The 15168-nt window shown below is 39.4% G+C and overlaps 2 protein-coding genes across 2 annotated transcripts; both read left to right on the top strand.

The window, feature by feature from the left end:
* Positions 1–342: 342 nt before the first annotated feature.
* On the top strand, positions 343–5211 carry si:ch211-145o7.3 (forkhead box protein N2). Its single transcript, XM_034543710.1, has 5 exons — positions 343–578; positions 1592–2245; positions 2524–2645; positions 3048–3103; positions 3517–5211. Exons 2-5 carry the CDS (start codon positions 1634–1636, stop codon positions 3867–3869), a joined length of 1143 nt encoding a protein of 380 aa, XP_034399601.1. The 5' UTR covers positions 343–578; positions 1592–1633; the 3' UTR covers positions 3870–5211.
* A 181-nt stretch (positions 5212–5392) lies between these two features.
* On the top strand, positions 5393–14538 carry atl3 (atlastin 3). Its single transcript, XM_034542860.1, has 14 exons — positions 5393–5732; positions 7068–7290; positions 7941–8075; positions 9109–9213; positions 9296–9346; positions 9819–9875; positions 9998–10090; positions 10195–10333; positions 10443–10570; positions 10652–10708; positions 10805–10876; positions 10966–11157; positions 11361–11600; positions 12321–14538. The coding sequence occupies exons 2-14, from the start codon at positions 7087–7089 to the stop codon at positions 12381–12383; spliced, it is 1536 nt and encodes a 511-aa protein (XP_034398751.1). The 5' UTR covers positions 5393–5732; positions 7068–7086; the 3' UTR covers positions 12384–14538.
* The last annotated feature ends 630 nt before the right edge of the window (positions 14539–15168 follow it).

The following is a 15168-nucleotide window of genomic DNA, read 5'->3' as shown; positions in this document are numbered from 1 at the left end:
ATAGGGCAAACAAGAGAAAATGGCTTAATCTGCTGGGAAATAGTAAAAACTACAAATTTGAAGCCAGGGCTTCTGATATAATGGGATTTTATGCTATAAAGGCTGTGGGATCACATGTTGTGGTTTCAATTAATGAGGACATGTTTGTTCTTCAGGGTCTGAGTATCTTTTGGCTACACGGTTTATTATTGATTTATTATAAGAGCTGTGGTTGAACTTTCCAAATGTGAAAATAAACTTTACGCCTTGCCAGAACTTGAACCATACAAACTGCTAAAATGATCGAAAAGTCTAAAATGTCGCTGGTGATGCATAAGGATGTGAGAACTTTTACCCCGGGACTTTTAATGCCTATGTTATTAATTGGCGCGAGACTCTATAATTTGAACGGGAGCGCGCATGTGAACGCGCACACTGCAAAGCGTCCTTTTCGTTTCCATGGAGACCTCGGACGGCAACAGAACAAGATAGGTGTCCGACCCCGAGTCTCGTCTAATTTCACCTTTATCTCTTCAACGACGTGTTTTGAACATTTAAGGAGCTCTGCACTCTGCCTGATTCCTCGTTTCGGTTATTTGGTGAGTAACTATAGTTCATATTGGTCGTTTTGAAGCTCAAGGAAACAACACCTGAGAGGACTAAATGAAACTTTATATCCTTCCGCCATTTGCCTGCTGAACTGCTTTGTAGAGCCATGTGGCATCACATGAAAAAGACAACTTTCAGGGCGAATATGAATTAGATTTTCCTCGCATTGTTAGTTTGTTAAAAGCATTTAATCGATTTTAGCGTAACTTCAGTATGTATACGAGCAAAAGGGACTTAGTAGACCTGCACCTGTCCACTGGTTTTTGTGTTTAGTAAAACGGGAGATGGAAAGCTGCTCTGAGTGTTCACATTGGGGACTTTGTACGTTTAGATGTTCACCAGAGGAGAACGAAAAGCTAACATTTAACAGAAATATGTTTTCTTTACTGCAGCATTTTCCATCCGCTCTTTTAGTCAATAAGTGAGTACACTTGAAGGGGTGGACCTGGAGCCCACCTGCACGTTTCAATTATTGATTATGTTTTGAAAAGTAGTTTTTTCAAAAGTTTAGTTTACTATGCCTTTACAAAGGGTAAAAACAATGCAAATACTTACAACTTGCAATTTCTCGATTGTTATTTCTGTTTACTCAAAAGATAAATACATATGGCGTCATAACATTACAATTTGTTCAGCTATTGCTGAACAGATTGTAATGTTCTTTGTGATTTGTGATTTTAGGCTGTATGGATAAAACTTGACTACCGTCCATAGTGCAAAGTGGCTCTCTGCTTTCAGATTAAAATTGATTAGATTGGATTCAATTTTATTGTAATTGCACAGATTACAGGTACGAGAAATTCAATTTAGTCTTTAACCAGAAGTGCAAAAAAAATAGTAAAATACAAATGTATAAAGTAATAGAAGAAACCGTAAAGGATAGATATCAATACACTAATATATTCCATGAACATGTGCAACAGTTATAGTAGTAAACTTGTAATCCTGATTTACTTTAATAATCCCTTCCTTTGATTTGATCTATTTCTGTAATTTCTTGCAGCAGTGTGCTGAATGACCCTGGAAGTTGCCACCAGGGAGCGAGATGGAGAACTGCTCTCATACACTGCCGCCTTCGTCACCATGTCCTCCCACTTTTGAAGGGTCCATACCTTTCTCCTCCTCGCCGCTTCAGACTTGCTCAGGCGGCCATGTTTCACTCCCACTTTCACCTATTTCGTTTCCCCCGTCCCCGACCTCACTTTCTCCAGCAACAGCAGAGTCAATTCATTCTTCCTCACCTCTTTCACACTGCACAGCCTCTTACTGCCTCGAAGGACAAAACATACCGTGCCTCAGCCCCGCGAACATATCTGACCAGGATGACTTGACCTGCCTCAACTGGCTGCATCAGAGGGGCAACCTGCTACCGCTGAAGTCCCTTCATAAAATGACACCACTGCCTCAGCTAGAGTCCTCTGTACCTATCCGTCCTCTTCCTCCTGCCTCGTCCAAGCCACCATACTCCTTCGGTAGTCTTATTTTCATGGCAATAGAAGACTCGTCTGAGAGGAGGCTTCCAGTGAAGGACATCTACGATTGGATTGTGAATAATTTCCCCTACTACCAGACAGCCTCTGGAGGCTGGAGGAACTCTGTCAGACACAACCTGTCCCTGAGCAAGAGCTTCCGTCGTATTCAAAGGGACAAGAGCCAGGTGGGGACATGACTTATGTCAACCACATTAAGAGCCACTTGATAGTGTGTGCTTCAATTGTAGGACAGATGTTTAAGCATCCACATAACTGAAATGTCCTTGAGCAACACATTGAATGCAGATGTGCTGCTCTAGTCAGCAACTAAACTTCCCCACAGGGAAAAGTATATTTATGTACTCCACTTGTGTTTGACTACTGTCAGCGTGGCTTCAGACTCAAATCTTTACATGGGCATTTCAACTTTGAGTGTTTCAAGTGTTTTTGTGTTTTTTTCCAGTCGGTGGGTAAGGGATCGCTGTGGTGTGTGTGTTCGGAGTATCGACCGGCGCTCCTCGAGGTGCTGAGGAAGACCCACAGTTATCACAGCACCAACATCAATCTGTTAAACAAGCCTGCACTGTGAGTATAGTCACAAAGTATGAGCAAACATTATGTTCATGTTCCAGAATTCGCTTCTCGAATTCTTTTAATATTCAAAAGATTATTTGGTTTCCATTTGGTTGGACAAAACACACAATTTGAAGACTGAAGCTATTGCAAATGGCAATGGGCATCTTTCACTGATTTCTGTACATATTGACAAATTGACTGAAAAAATTAAAAAAGTAAAATTATAATTTGTCAGCTCTCCAAAATGTTACTTTCGTCAGCATTCCTGGGTTGTCATTCTATAGATTGCTTTCTAACCAGATAAGTTAGTTGTAGCTTTGCCTGGAGTGGATGAGCAGTTTTTGAATAATATTACATTTTCTCTCGTACATTTTATGTACTTTTCTAACTATTTTCCCATTTTGTGTGCAGGTTGGAGGGAGCTGAATTTGTGGTGCCTGCAGTGTGTGACTCTATTGAAATGTCAGGTTAGTGATGAGGTGACCCGCAGCACTTAATTAGCACATGTGCTTACACATTTGACCCTTCATGAATTTATTTTAGTCTGCAATATTTTATCAATGGAGTAACTTCTCTCTGTGACACTTTTATTACCTGCAACTTTTCTCTCTCTCTGCAGCTTTCTCAGCATGCACCATTGTTTGCGTTCCGTTGTCATGGCAACACCCTTCTATTACCTTGGCAACCCAGCAATAGTGCTTAGTCTCTTTTATGTTCCCTCATTTCTTTTCCGGGCGCTATAGCGCTATATGGGCCCGTGTGGTCACTGAAGAGTCTGACAAGTGGTGGTTCCACCAGCCTGCATGAAAACAAGTTATTAATATCAATGTCTTACTTTCTGACTTATATTCTGCTTTATGTTTTTTTCTCTCTCATGCAGATCCTCTCTCTCATGCCCTCCTCCTCTCCACACCCTCATCCCAAATACTGACCATCGACAACCCAACTTTCTCTGACAACCCACCGTGCCCTTTGACCCCAGACCACGAGGAGCTTGTCACTATGGAGTCGGTTGAATACCAGCATGGGGAGGTCAGTGAGGAGATGGAGAAGGACCCCCTGTCAGACAGCGGGTACATCGAGCTACACTATTACCAGTCTCACCAGTACCAGTACCTGGTGCTGCCGGGTGACACAGAGTTGGACCTAGAGACTGTGGAGATCCTTCAGCTTGATGCCGAGGCCCAGGAGGCTGCTGGGTCACTGCTGGACCTGGCAGGCGGCGTATATTAATGTTACATCCCATCTATCAATCACAACTGATAGAAAGCTTCAATCCATCATAAGCAAATACTCCAACAAAGAAACATAAATAGGGATTTATGTTTTAAAGGTGATGTTGATGCAAGTTGGCTGCTTCATCCTGAGACGTTGACACTGCCCTAAGCTCTTTTTGTAGTTAGGTAAATAATATAGATCAAATTTTTGATGGACGAACAAGAATATGAATCATATTTCTTAATATGTGTTCAGGCACTTTCAATGCAAAAGCTGAATTGACAATGATACAATAACATACAATGGCAACATGGACAAAGACAAGGGGGAGGGGAAAGTATTATTTGAGAATGATCTTCCCTACAGGGCTGCACGGTGGTGTAGTGGCTAGCACTGTCGCCTCACAGCAAGAGGGCCGCGGGTTCAATTCCCGGTCGGAGCGGTCCTTCTGTGTGGAGTTTGCATGTTCTCCCCGTGGCAGCGTGGGTTCTCTCCGGGCTCTCCGGCTTCCTCCCACAGTCCAAGGACATGCTGCAGGTTAATTGATCTCTAAATTGCCCATAGGTGTGAATGTGAGAGTGAATGGTTGTATGTCCCTACATGTGCCTCGATGGACTGGCGACCTGTCCAGGGTGTCCCCTGCCTTCGCCCTATGTCAGCTGGGATAGGCTCCAGCGCCCCCGCGACCCTAATGAGGATAAGCGGTATTGAAAATGGATGGATGGATGGATGGATCTTCCCTACAATAAGTTTGTGTTTTTTTTACTCATTATGTTTATTCTCAGAGTGGAAGGAGTGCTTTACTCAAGTAAAAATACTTATTCTTAAGTTAAAGTAAGTGACCACATTTTCTTTATACAAAGGTACTTCATGAGAAAAAAATCTTAAGAACAAACTTATGTTGAATATCTTGTCCTTAACAGTGTTACTACAGCCTGTTCTGAAAATGCTGCCTTTTTAAAAGTAGTTTAATTTATAATGTAGTTGCAGTTGCAGATTTCTCTTAAACGGTGGGACAGCACTACTCAATTAGTACCTCCAATTTGTATTTATAATTGATATCTTTCTACCTGTTATCATTCTTCTAATAATGTATGAGAGAGTTGATTTAGGCTACATGATGTTATGTTACTGAATTTCTTTTAATTGTCCTGTCAGCTAAACTAAATTGTCTTAAATCAGGCATAAATTGATTGGAATTTTGAGTTAAAAATGCTAAATGAACTCACTGCCATTGAAATGACTTGACATTACATTTCTGTTTGTACATTTCATGTATTTTCAAAAACTTTAGATCTTTTAATCTAACAAATATAATATGTTAAGCTGTTATTGTGAATAAAATTAGCTTGTTTTTAATGTGTGTATTTTGAATTGCACTGCAGTTTTTGTGTTGTTTCTGCATGAATTCATCATCTATCCTGCATTGTTATTGTTTACAATGAAAGAATGGAGCGATTCAATTAGAACCACTCGACTAAGCGACTGCTAAATATTCATAATGATAATGTAGTCAATCAGAACCTGGTTGCTAAGCTACAGTCATTTGAATATACGCAAAACACCGAACTTCTGTTTTACATTACCTGTCCCGTAGTTCCGTATTCGTTTAACGATTTAGCTTTAGATTAAAAACTACATTTCCCAAAGCTTTGACACATGTTGGGAAGTGTAGTTTTTCAACAGACTGAAGCGCAAGCAGGAAGTCACAGTCGAAACTACAGTTCCCAGACTGCGTTGTTCAGGAAGAACACGGAAGTGTTTGAGTTTCGTGGTGGAAAAAAGTTGTCAGTTATTTTCAAGCCAGTGTAGAGAAAAAAAAGTCACGCTTTAGTCGTTTCTCCACGATTGTGTTGAACCCGTTTGAAGACGCCAAAGGTAACAACGCACTGGAAAGAAACGTGATATTTGTATTTACATTAGAAAAGATCGCTGTGTCGTTCGTTGTTGTAACACTCGTTCCCTTTAACCGCAAACAACAGATACGCGTTAGCGTTGTCGAGTTCATGCGTGTAAACAGACTTAACTACACCGGCAAATACGTATACATGTGCTTTATCTTGATAGCTGATTAACGCAAACATTAACGTTGGAGGTCTGTATGGCGTGGAGCTAACGCGTCTGTCTTCGCCAAGTGGCAGTTGCCAATACGTTAATTATAGAGAAAGTACTGCGGAGTTTGGCTTGTTTCATGTGGGACTTGCTCATAACAAAGTGAAGGCCGATTGCAAAATAGGAGTTTGATTCTCAGACCTGCAGCATATACTTTTTTAACATTGCAACACACTCACTGCAGAAAACTGCGAGGCATACTGGGTGCCACACCTATTTGTTTTTTTGTTGAAAGGATAAAGCGAGCTTTGCCTGTCATAAGCACAGCTTGACCAGCATGTCGCCCCCTGCCTTAGTCATCGTGAGAGCAACAACAATGAAGTCCTCAGAGGCTGTTAAAATGAGAGCATGGTGAATCCACTAGCTGGAGGCCAGGCAGCATGACACCCAGAACAGACTGTGCACACAGAGCAACATGTTGTGTCTGACGGAAGGATCACTGCATGTCTGATTTTTTTTCAGTCGACGAAGTGGTATTAATGAGGCAACCGTTTTGGGAGGGATTATCATCCAAATCTCATATTGTATTGATGAACGTCAGTTGCTCAGAAATGTACCCTTTAGGCCTACAACTAATAACTATTGTCATTATTGATTCATCTACTGGTTATTTTTCCATTAGTTTTCATGTGACCAATTTATTTATACTTTATGGTCACGGACAGACAATAATTCCGTTTGAAAAATGTTCCTTTTAAAAGTAACAAAAGTCCCAAAACTGTCTTGGACTTGCTTGTGACCAGCCAACACAAGAACACTAAATAAGTTCTACAAGTTTAAGTAATATGTTAAGATACAGAGAAGTAAGCAACCAACCAGCAAATAACTAAAACTCTTCAGAGATTACCGGTATCTACATTTGAATCTAATAATTCTCTGTTGAAGACTAAAAGTGCCAGTCAACTGGCATATAATTACTTGGAAAATATATATGTTTATGATTGATCATTGTTAGTCATTCATTCATGTCAGAGATTCCCCATTCACACTTTCCTAACGTAATTATTTGCTGCTTTTCTATACTTTGTCGATTGATATTTGTTTAACTTTTCTAGAATAGCTTCGGGACTAACCTGATGTTTTTGTCTGTGATGTTCACAGAAACCAGTACCTCTTCAGGATGGTGAGCAAACCAGGCCCAGTCCAGATCGTCACAGTGTGTAAGGAGGAACACTCCTTTGCTTTGGACACAGAGGCTTTGGCTCGGGTCCTGTTGGCCCCCGAGGTCAGAGACAAGAATGTGGTGGTGCTGTCGGTGGCTGGAGCCTTCAGAAAGGGCAAGAGCTTCCTGCTTGATTTCATGCTCCGCTACATGTACAGAAAGGTGAGTCGTACTCTGTAACAGGACCTTTTAGTGTCTCACCATCTATCTGTCGACTGTACTCTGACGCCACATCACCAAAAGGGGGCTCAGTTGATGTTGAAACATTGTCATGCTAACTAATGGGTGCTAATGATACTGACTGATGCCCAACCCTGCTGTAACATGTGAACTAACTAGTTCACTTAACAGGAATGTTTGAGAACGTAGTCATGACCTATAGTTAGGAGTGGCGTCTATGAAGATCCCTTAGTTGTTTTGTGCATCCCTTGTAAACACACCTAATGCCTGACATTCCATCTGCTGCTGCTAGTTGATCAATCACATTGTCTGTGGTAACTCCATTACCTTTGCTACGTGTGTCATGTAACCAGTGCAGTCAAAGTATAGATAACTGGGTTATCGTGGATAATTCTGAACTGATTAAGATCTACTAGTACTATACTTGTACTGTTTTTGAACAGCTGGGGTTTCAATTCACAACTCAGGGTAACATATGTTCAGCTGCTGCTAAATTCTTCAGAATTATTGGAACTACATGACAAGGCATGTTTCATTTTTTTGTATAAGCCAGAAGGTTTTATTGCATAGTTTCATGTAGAAGGCCCAGCTTGCCCCCAACTGATCTAGAAAGTGTATTTGTATTTCTGCAGGGGGATGACAACTGGCTGGGTGAGGATGACGAGCCGCTGACTGGATTTTCTTGGAGAGGTGGTTCTGAACCAGAGACAACAGGCATCCAGCTGTGGAGTGAAGTGTTCCTCATCCAAAAGAGCGATGGAACAGAGGTACTTTAAATATATTTGTTTATTTACGATATGTTTGTCGAGAAACATAGGATTTAGAAATTAGATAATGTTGTCAAATGAAAGATCTTCTCCTTTGGTCATTGTTTCTTAAACAGTCTCCCCTATATTATATGTATATATATGTATATATATGTATATGTGTGTGTGTATATGTGTGTGTGTATATATATATATATATATATATATATATATATGTGTGTGTGTGTATATATATATATATATATATATATATATATATATATATATATATATATATATATATATATATATATCCATCCATCCATCCATCCATAGTCTCACTTGCATGTTTGTTGTGCTGGTAAAACCTAAATCTACAATAAAAGTGGTAAACATCTGAGAATCAAATAATTGTTTGACATGAATCAAGATAAACTTGGCTTTTTACGGCGACAGTCGTGGCCTTATATTTCTGCATGCATCACCCGTCCATCTGTTCTGTTGTGAACGTGAGATCTCAGAAATGCCAGAAGGGAATTTCTTCAGATTTGGCACAAACGTCCATCTGGACTCAGGGATGAACTGAATATTATATGTTGGTGAACAAAGGTCACTGAGAGCTCACAAAACACATTGTTGGCCGTAACTCAAGGATTCATATTCTATTAATGACAATGTCATACAAGTCTAATAAATTATGGTTTGTAAACTTCAGCTTTGACTGGTTCGCATACAAGGCATACGACTGCAACTTCTAGTGTTTTATCTCATTTATATCTATACAAATTATACTTTGTTGCATTTTTATTTGTTGTTTAACAAAACAATCTGTTCACGTCATCTGTGTTCAATTACAAGTAGTCAGTCTTTACACACACACACACACACACACACACACACACATATATATATATGTATACATACATACATACATACATACATACATACACATACATACACTCTCTACAGATGAACAGCCTTTCAAAGGTTACATTTTGTTGAGACATGTCTAGTTGCACACAGTGTTAATGTCATGTGCTGCGTTTTGTGGCAGGTGGCAGTATTGTTGATGGACACGCAGGGAGCCTTTGATAACCAGTCCACCGTGAAGGACTGTGCCACCATCTTTGCCCTCAGCACCATGACCAGCTCGATACAGGTGACTGATCTCTGACTGTCAATGATTTTTATCATTCATTTTTATTTGTGTAATGTATGCTCATTTAGCCTCTCTTTTGTAGATCTACAATCTGTCACAGAACGTGCAAGAGGACGACCTGCAGCAGCTACAGGTCTGTTTACTTTAAGATGAGATCAGATTAGTACTACCAGTCAGGTTAGATATAGCACCTTTCCAGTCTTCTGTCAACATTCACAGTTTACGCACACCTTCATTCTGTTCATGCCATGCAAGGTGCCAATCTGCCAGTCAGGATCTATTCTAATGCTCATTCACACACGAGCAGCATTTTGGGGTTCAGTATCTTTCCCAAGGAAACTAACATGTAGACTGGAGGAGCTGGGGATCAAACGATTAGTGAACGACTGGCTACACCTCCTGCACCACAGTTGCTTTATTTTGATGCAAAACATCTGCATGTTGGAACATTTTAACAAAGGATTGAGACACAGGATGTGAAATATAAAGTTCTTTATAATAAACTTTTGTGCTTCTGACAGAAGGGTCTTTTTGTAATCTCACTTATTTTACATTAAGTACTCTCCAGATTTTTGCTTCTCAGTAATAACTTTGTATAATCATAGCTGTTCACGGAGTATGGTCGTCTTGCCATGGATGAGATCTTTCAGAAGCCCTTCCAGGTGAGAGAAACCACAATATGTGATTATTCATTGCTGATGTTTGATATCTATCTGATTGTTGCTCTCTTTTACAAAAAATATATATTTTCTTTAATTTAACACATTTAATTTTCCTCTTGCAGTCCTTAATGTTCCTAATTAGGGACTGGAGCTTTCCCTATGAATATTCCTACGGGTTTAAAGGTGGCAATGAGTTCCTGGATAAACGGTTACAGGTACCAATGCTGTCTTATTGATTTGGAAGAATATTATTAATACACTTGCCTAATCTTTGCCTAACATTGAGTTGGGGATTTTGCTTTAATATTGATGTCTCAAGGTCAATGAGACCCAGCATGAGGAGCTGCAAACAGTGAGGGATCACATCCATTCATGCTTCAGCAACATTTCCTGCTTCTTGTTACCTCACCCTGGGTTGAAGGTTGCTACCAGCCCGGTTTTCGAGGGACAGCTTAATGGTAAGAGCCCTGTTTCCACACTATTCTAATGTGTTTACGGTTCATGTTTAGCAGAATACCCAATGTACCATGTGCTGTCTTAACTTTTGGTATATATTTATTACCTCAGCTGTTGCACCGGAGTTTAAAGAGGAGCTGAGGAGCCTGATCCCTAAACTGCTGCATCCTGATCGTCTGTGTGAGAAAGAAATAAATGGAAACAAAGTCACTTGCAGGGGCCTGCTCGAGTTCTTCAAGGTAACTTCTTCTCCATCTGAGTTTTCTTGCTAAACCAAAGTTTTTTTTCTATGTCTAATATTGTAATGTTTGTCGTACCAGGCTTACATTAAGATTTACCAGGGAGAAGATTTGCCACAGCCAAAGACTATGCTCATGGTATGTACATGATTAACGTATATATATTTTAACATGAACATTTTGTTTTGTTTTCTACTCCAACACAATTCACATGTGCCACTTTTGTTTCACCAGGCTACAGCAGAGGCCAATAATCTGGCAGCCGTGGCAACCGCCAAAGATCAGTATAGCAAGAACATGGAGAGGGTGGGTTTCACTTAAACGATGCATCAACTACATTGTTTAAGTGACTCATATAATCCTGACTACAAACGTTCTTTCTTTCCACTCTTAAGGTGTGCGGGGGAGACTTGCCCTATGTGGCTCCCGACTCTCTGGAGGAAAAGCATCAATTCAACTTCCGAGAGGCTCTTCATAACTTCTCCAAGACCAAAAAGATGGGCGGACAAGAGTTTTGTGACCGTTACCAAGCAGAGCTGGAAAAAGAGCTGGAGGAAATGTGGCAGTCACTCAGCAAGCACAACACGGTAAGAAACTACTCCATAAACATGATAACCTTTGACTTTGGAATAAATATCAGTTAGTAAAACAAAATCAGTTTTACCACTTCAACTAATTAATTATTGTTTCTTCTTATTATTATTATTATTAATAAATTATTATTTTTATTATTGCATTCATTGCTGTTTAAGGCAGTGATATTATTTCTTAATCTTCTGTTTTTTAAAAGGCAAAAAACCTCTTCAGCGCCTTCCGGACCCCTGCAGTCCTGTTTGTCCTGGTGTGCCTTCTCTATGTGCTGTCAGGTGTGTTGCTCTTCGTTGGCCTGTCTACCTTCGCCGTGGTGTGTGACTGTACTCTGGGTGTGGTCATGATGTCCATGCTGACGTGGGCCTTCATCCGATACTCTGGGCGGTACCGGAATGTAGGAGGAGCCATCGACCAGGCCGCAGGTGTCGTCCTGGAGCAGGTGAGAATAAAGTGGCTGGTGTCTTTCTATAAGGCTTTCAGAGCTTTTAGTTATGTCACTGCATGAACCCATCATACATGCCACTAGAGGGAGCAATAGATTTTGGGAGGAACACAAATGGTATCACAAGAACTGCACTATACCTGCAATGTTTGGATGATAATTATTTGTGGGTTCTTAAGACCGTTTTATAATAGCATTGCAGGAGGTGTATGTTTAGATTTTAGCTGGTAAACCTGTGAAAACAGAATGTGGTTGAGGTCTGATTTGTTTATTGAACCATCCTCCTGATTTGGACGTGGCAGGTGAGTGAGGCCTGTGAGCCACATCTAGTTAATGGTTTTGCAAAGCCACACCCAGTTTGAACAATTCAATCCCATGTTAATGTTTAATTTAAATCCCTCTAGTAACTAAACCCCACCCACATATTCTATTGCACATGCAGTGTATCTGTTACTTTACCTATTGCAATAGTAAACTAACAAAGGTGACAGTCTGAAAGTCCTCCAAGCCCGTTTAGAGTTCATTCTCAAGTTCACGCCTTTTACTTACACGAAAACCAAGTGTTTTTATAGATCAAATCCACTCTTCCTGACAAATGAGGCTGAGAGGCTTCAGTGAATTAACCACAACACCAAAGTCAGCAAGTGTTTGCAAAACCCACATGACACAGTCTGCCGTCACATTAATTGTCCCTTTTTGTTTCTCCTCCGTTTCCAGGCCACCGTGGTGTTGAACAAGTCGAGAGGTACGGGCACTGGTGACCAGAAGAAATCCAGATAAAGGACCTCTGGACCTTCGTAATCTCGATGCAATGCTACCAGCACACAACACAAGCACACAACACAAGCACACATTCAGCACTAAAGCCTTATCATGCCTCCCATTGGAACAAACATGCAGCTCAACCACGTTGGCACAAAGTACAAACAAGATGCCAATCCACCAGCATCGTTATTATGTACGTTACTCTGCCTGTTAAAGTCCAGACGTATGTAAAGGTGAGGCAGGAAGTTAACTCATCTCAATCCCTCTTATTAATACTTCATGTCTTAAATTGACACTGCCATCATTTTACAAGTTTACAATTGGTCTTAATAGACATAACGATGTTTACCTTCAAACTTATAAAACACGTACTTGGTTGTTTATTGTTCAAACGGGGGAAGTCAGGGTAATTATCAAAGAAAGCTTCTGCAGTATATCTTATTACCGTTAAAAAAAGCTGGCTTTATAGCTTATACATTTATACATATCACTTTGTGGCTATATTTTTTTACTTTGCGGCCTTAAAACATTCCATTCTGTTTGTAGATTTGCTTTATATTTGAAATAAACTAGCATTTCTACTTTGAAAGCAGAACAGGATACGCACTTTCTATATAGCACAGTAGATGTTGGAAGTGGCATGTAATCTCATTTGTTTCAATTGCTTTTCTGTTTATTCCTTGATGGAAGGTGTGACGCTTTATAGATTTTGATACTGTATACAAGACTCTTCTCGCAAAATTATATATAAGGACTTGTATTCTGGACATTTTTCCGCTCCAAAGATAAGACATTATTGGAATACTCAAAGGTGTTCAATGCACAACATAATACACAGCCAAAGAGTTAGCTTTTAATATTTGATTGAAACTTTGACCGTGAATTCAGTGGCTACAACTCAAAACAAAGAAATATATACATTTTCACTCAAACATGGCAAGTGTTGAACAAAATAACAAGCAGGATGTTTTGAACAGTACGGTAATAAGAACAATAAGTAGAAACCTATAAAAAGTGTGACAATTTTTCAGCACGTTGTAAAAGATCCTTAACATGTCGTCATGTTTGCGCCTCAGATTAATTCTAGATGTAATACTTTTAGTGGCCATTTGTAGCCTTTGCTATCAGCTCACTGTGAGAAAACACTCCGATACATCTCTGTGACGCTTCGCTCACTCATTGGTGATCTGGCTGCAGCTAAAAGGTTTATTTTAACTATTTCAGTTTCAAATTCTCATGATAGTTTCAATGTGATAATTACTAAACTCTATTAGAAAACGTTGTCAATGTAAAACTAATGTTTTACTATGACAACAAATATTGGTAAATTTACTTTAAGTGGCAATGAATGCAGCTTAAAACTACTTTTGTGCTTCGATCAGAGCTTTGCTTCAATTGAATTGCATGCAATCGTTGCATAACATGTAATGAGACCATTTTACAGAAAATTAACTAATACATTTAGACTTGTTTCTTCGGTCCTCAGTTACCTGCAGCCGTTTAAAAGGTAGACGACACAGTGGATTTATTATGTTTTAGTTTTCCTTTGCGGGGCCAAGCAGGACATCTCAGGCCAACTCGGAAGGAACACGGCATTGGATTAAAGGAGTCTGAAACTTATTTGAAACTATGCCCTACATCTCTGAACATGAGAGGTAGATTCTTACAGAAAACATTCAATTGGAGAAGTGGAATGGCAAGCATTTCGTATTGTACAATAGGTCTTATAAATGCCACAAGATTGTAAGACATGAGATCAAAAGTAGAGTAATATAGTCTGTAATGATTTTGCATTGTGTATTTAACAACTAACCATATATTTCCTGTGTTCAAATACAGAATGGACACACAAAACGCTAATAATCAGTCCATACTGTATATCTACTGTAGATATAAATCATACAAGGTCAAAAAAGAGACGTGCAAATATGGATGATGGGAGACTTTAGATGTGTGACCATCATTTAACACATTCCATGTTTGTCCCTGTGCACAAGAGGGAGGAAACAAGCACTTTCTTTTGCACTCCTCCTCTTTGGTGCTTTTTGCACTTTGCTCGTTCCAAAGGTAATTGCATGCAATATTGTAGTTAAAGCTAATCTCTTACAAGGATATTGTGCCCTTGACTTGAGAAATGCTGTTTTCTAAAGAATAAAAGCTTGAAACTGTTGATGTGCCTTTCCAATCCATTCTTTTATTTAAAAAAGTGATATTGGAGAACCTCAGCCATAAGTAAAGGTTGTACAAAACCGAAAAGAGTGTGTAGGATATTTTGAGGTCCCACATTACCCAACTGCAGGCTGACCTTTACAAACACTTGCAAAGCCACTCATTTTACTCCTATCCACTAATGTTTTTTACAAAATGACTACTTATGTCAAGCTCTTGGTACATTTTCATTTCACGTATTTGAATAGCCACACAATGTTGTTTCAGATTGCGTTTTAAGATTTCACTCGGATCAGATTACATTTGATTAGATTAGATTACACTTCATTGTCATTACAGAGTAAGTACAACAAAATGCAGTTCTGCATCTACCCAGATAGTTTAAGCAGTAGGGGAGTGCATACAAATATGAATGATAGTACAAACAATATACCAATATGGAATAAGTATAGTATGTAATATAATTTATATATATATATATATATATATATATATATATATATACCATTTAAACAACATACAATGTAATTTGTATGTTGTTTACAGTCTGAGTAAATTTAGTAATGAACAGTAATATAATATATCTGCTGCACATACTGTATTTTAGCACATACAAAGGCTACTAATTGCG

Source organism: Cyclopterus lumpus, chromosome 10 (genome assembly GCF_009769545.1).
Source record: "Cyclopterus lumpus isolate fCycLum1 chromosome 10, fCycLum1.pri, whole genome shotgun sequence".
Taxonomy (NCBI): Eukaryota; Metazoa; Chordata; class Actinopteri; order Perciformes; family Cyclopteridae; genus Cyclopterus; species Cyclopterus lumpus.
The sequence above is the reverse complement of the archived record's forward strand: the minus strand, read 5'-3'. Positions and strand labels throughout refer to the sequence as shown.